The sequence below is a fragment of the Aplysia californica genome, unplaced genomic scaffold (assembly GCF_000002075.1).
Source record: "Aplysia californica isolate F4 #8 unplaced genomic scaffold, AplCal3.0 scaffold00108, whole genome shotgun sequence".
Taxonomy (NCBI): domain Eukaryota; kingdom Metazoa; phylum Mollusca; class Gastropoda; order Aplysiida; family Aplysiidae; genus Aplysia; species Aplysia californica.
In genome coordinates, this window is record NW_004797378.1 from 52,635 (window position 1) to 56,942 (window position 4,308).

Consider the following 4,308-nt stretch of genomic DNA (forward strand, 5'->3'; position numbering starts at 1 on the left):
TCTCTCTCTCTCTCTCTCTGTTTGTCTCTCTCTCATCCTTTTTCTGTTTGTGTGTTTCTGATTTTCTCTTTCTCTTTCACTCCCTCTCTCGACTTTTCATTCTCTCTCTCTCTCTCTCTCTCTCTCCTCTCCATCTCCCTTTATTTTTCTACCTCACTCCCTTTTTTCTCTGTAAAATACAATATATTATACTGTATATTTGTTTATATACAATTTTTGTGTATAAATAAAGACCAAAAAAATGTCCTAGCTTGTGAAGTAGATTGAAATATACAGAAGAACATAATGTGTGGTTACACTGTATTCGTGGAAGCTGAAACGCACATGATATATAGATCTATTTAAAACATTTCGAATCCAATGGAAGAGCAACTGGGGCCGAAACAATTAGGACAAGTAATTTTATTTTAAAACTGCCCCCCTACCCTCCCCTCCCCATCCTTCTCACCTCTTTCTCAAGATTTTTAGAATTGACCGTTGTTTTCTTCTCAAAGGCTCTGCCACTGTGGAGATCCAGCTGACAGACGTCAACGACAAAGCACCTCGTTTCGACTCTGAGAACTTGCGCGTGTACGTGCCCGAGAACGAGACAGCTGGACAGCGCGTGGTGGACCTGAGCCAATACACGGTGGACGATGACCTTCCTCCGAACCAGGGACCCTTCACGTACCGCCTGGACGCGAGAAGTCCCGAGGCGGCGTACTTCTGGGTGGATGAGACCACAGGTGTTGTGCAGACTAAGACGACTCTGAGTAGAAAAGATGGGCCTGAGTTCTACGTCAGCGTTGTCGTCACGGATAATGGCATACCTCAACTCGCTTCTACTTTGACGTTCACTGTGGTAGTCAACGGGAATTCCCCACCGAAACCGAGGCCGATGGAGGTGATGGTGACTTTGCTGGAAGGGGTTGCTTTCCGCGGGACCATCGCCGACGTGCAGCCGTTAGGTTCGAATCTCAGCGAGAAATTCTCTTGTCAGATTGTGTCTGGCGACTCTTTGGAGAGTTTTGTGATTGTTACCGGATGTGAATTGGAGGTTGTGGGAATTCTCACGCCTTCGACCTCGTACGTTCTGAGGGTACGCGGTGATGACGGAAAGTTCGAGGCGGTTGAGTACGACGTGACAGTCACAGTGAAGTCTGTAAGTAACAAGACACTGAGCAACTCTGTGGCCATGGTTTTGAGCAGGGAGAAAGACTCTGCTTTCTTGAGTTCCAAACTTACAATGTTCACCTCGGCGGTGGAAAAAGCTTTTGGCCCGACCTTTAAGTCTAACGTGTACAGTTTGAGACAAGAGGGGGCGGATCTGCTTGTCTTTCTGTCTGTGGAAGACTCGAAGCGTCAGCCTTTGCCCCTCAGTGAATTGGTCCGTGGTCTGACATTAGCAGAGAGTGTCATCGCCGGCCAGTCTGAGGTCACGATTAGATCTGTGTCCGCCAGCACTTGTGACGTAAATCCGTGCCGTAACAAGGGCAGCTGCGTCACTGCGGTTGTCCTCGGCGGGGGTGTCTCTGTGTCGCCCTCACCAGCCCTCGTAATGGCATCGCCTAGCCCAGACCTGGCTGCGAGCTGCCTGTGTCCCGCTGCCTTCACTGGACCTCTTTGTCAGCAAGCTCAAGACAGGTGCGGCTCTGACTACTGCAGCAACCAGGGCTACTGTCAGAACGGCCGCTGCCAATGTCCAGACACCTGGCACGGAGAATTTTGTCGGGAAGACGTAGACGAGTGTCAGACAACGGCTTCCTTATGTAAGAATGGCGGCACTTGCCAGAACACCCAAGGGTCTTTCAAATGCAACTGCCCGGCTGGTTTCCACGGACCCTTCTGCGAGGTGGCGAGCTACTGCGCGGGGGAGACGTGCTCCGGCCGAGGGGAGTGCCGGGACGACGCGTGTCGCTGTCGCTATGAGTACCACGGAGGCCGCTGTGAGGAGGACAGCATGGGCTTCAGCGAAGACTCGTACGCAGAGTTCCGCCCCGTGGACAACTACGAGACGTTCAACATGAGCCTCTACTTCGCTACCCTGGACAAGACCGCACTGCTCATGTTCAGTCCGGTTTCCATAGGCGTCGGCGCAGCTGAAGGTTTCATCGCTATGGAAGTGGTGAAGAGGAAGCTCAGGGTGTCTTTCATGTTGGATGCGGGTGGGAGTGACGGCCCGTCTGTCGTGAGCCTGAGTACCTCGGATGACGTCAACACTGGATACTGGTACCGCGTGGAATTTGCAAAGGTCACAACGGTAAGCGAGAGTTTCTGTCCTTGTCAAACTGAAATCAGATTTCTCTTTTTTTAATGCATTATTGAAACTACCGTCTTCAAAATGTAGCTCTCTGATTTTTGTTAGTTTTAAAAAATATTTGAATGCCTATTTTGTCTTCACTTTTTCACTCGGGTGTGCCGTTCCTAGCTTTATGTGCCTCGAAGCTGTGCCGTGGTGTGATAGTGACTCTTGGCCTTATGTACATTATATTTTTTTTTGGGGGGGGGTGGAGGCATCAGAGCCTGAGACATACTCTTTCTTTAAGCAATTTTAATTAAACTAACCTTTGATAAATTATTTTTATAGGTGCCAGTTGTCTACATATTATGGTTGGGTGCTGACTTAACCTTTATCGAATGAAACATTGTGTAGAAACGTTATTTTATAGCTAACATTTGTGCAATATGCAGTTTCTTCCTTTCTCGTGTGGAGTATAAATGAGTGCCGCTGATAGGTCATTCATATGACTGTCTTTAATTTGCTTAAACTAGTTCTATCTTCTGCCTTTTTCGTTACACATGGTGTAAAAATGTATCAAACCATACAGTGAAAGAGCAAATGTTTGCCAGTGTGATTCTCTTTCAGTGTTCTTGCTAGCCCCAAGCCGCAAGCGTCTAGCCGTCGCACGACACAGAGCTTTAATATTTCAAAGTCTCTCTGTGTGACTTTTAGCCTCTACTTTTTTTTCAACATTTTGCACCCTGATCTCAAACAATAGCTGCAGCTGTTTCAACACCAGCCTGTTAAGAAAGCAGTGGTCCGCTTCGTTATGCAGAAGACCCGAGTTCAGTTCGATTTCCTTGTGTGTGGGGGGGGGGGGGTGGAGTTCATTTGAGTATCTTTGTCTTTCTGATGGGACAGGCAGGGTCTTTCAAACGACGTATGCTCTTTCAATGAATTCCTTTGAATTTTATTGACAGTCAGGGTCAACGCCCGCTTCCTAAATCATCTTCATCGTATGGATGGGGATGTAAAACACCTACAGGAAAATAAACATAAAACTTTCTCAACAGTTCTTTTTCATGTCGTTTCCCACGCGGTTTCATTGAGCAAAGAAACACCGTACGTATTACCCTTGTACAACTGCGCCTTGTAATAATCATAAACGTCCACAGTAAATGCAAAACTCAATTGACATGCCGTTGCAGCTTTCACCTTCAATCAGACGTTTTTGAAACTCAGCGGTTCTCCAAGCGTGTTCCTGGGTGTCTAACTGAAGATTTGAAAAGTGTTGACGACCACTGTAGAAGTTCGTTTTATCAATTATTTTGTTTGGAGATTTGAACTGAGCCACTTTCCTTATCACCACCCCGACCACCCCGTCTCTGTTTCTCTCTCTCTCTCTCCCTCTCTCTCTCTCTTTCTATCTCTCTCTCTCTTTCTATCTCTCTCTATCTCTCTCTCTCTCTCTCTCTCTCTCTCTCTCTCTCTCTCTCTCTCTCTCTGCTTCTCATACACAAACACAAACACACCCACACACATGTACCTACATCATCTCTTCGTGTCCGTACACAATCATTAATTACTCACATCACATTCTGTTCTTCTGTGCACCGATAAGCTCGCCACATTTCCATTCAGAGATTTATCAGTTCAGTAGGCATCGTTTCTGTCTCTACTCGACTTTAAAAAACAACACCCAATGTATTCTCACCTTCTCATTATATCCTTATAACATTATAAAAAATATATATATGCATTACTGTATTTTTTAATTTTTTTCTACTCAAACACAGGGAATGGTTTGTTTTGTATTATCCTCTACCGATTTATTTTTGGTCCCTACCTCCTATAATTGCTGTTCCACTTGTGAATCGCTTGTAAAATTATTCCGAAATACAAGAAGGAAAGAAGGGGGAAAAAAGATTTAATTGAGTGCACCACTCAATGTCAGGACATAACACGTATTGTACTCCCAGAAAACGAGCCTCGATTACAACCCTTGCACTCTCCATGTTTTTCAAACGACGCGTGCTCTTTCAGTGAATTTCATTTATTTTCATTGCTTTTTCCACCCCTGTCTTCTTCTGTTTGCAATGCACCTCCCC

General features: G+C 46.0%; 1 protein-coding gene across 1 annotated transcript in view; it reads left to right on the plus strand.

Annotated features, from left to right (window-relative positions):
* LOC101856171 (protocadherin Fat 4) overlaps positions 1–4,308 on the plus strand; it is a 33,244-nt gene that overhangs the window by 7,406 nt on the left and 21,530 nt on the right. The window contains exon 7 of the mRNA XM_035969033.1: positions 469–2,239. Within this exon, the coding sequence (XP_035824926.1) occupies positions 469–2,239 (1,771 nt within the window). The remainder of the gene's footprint in view (positions 1–468; positions 2,240–4,308) is intronic.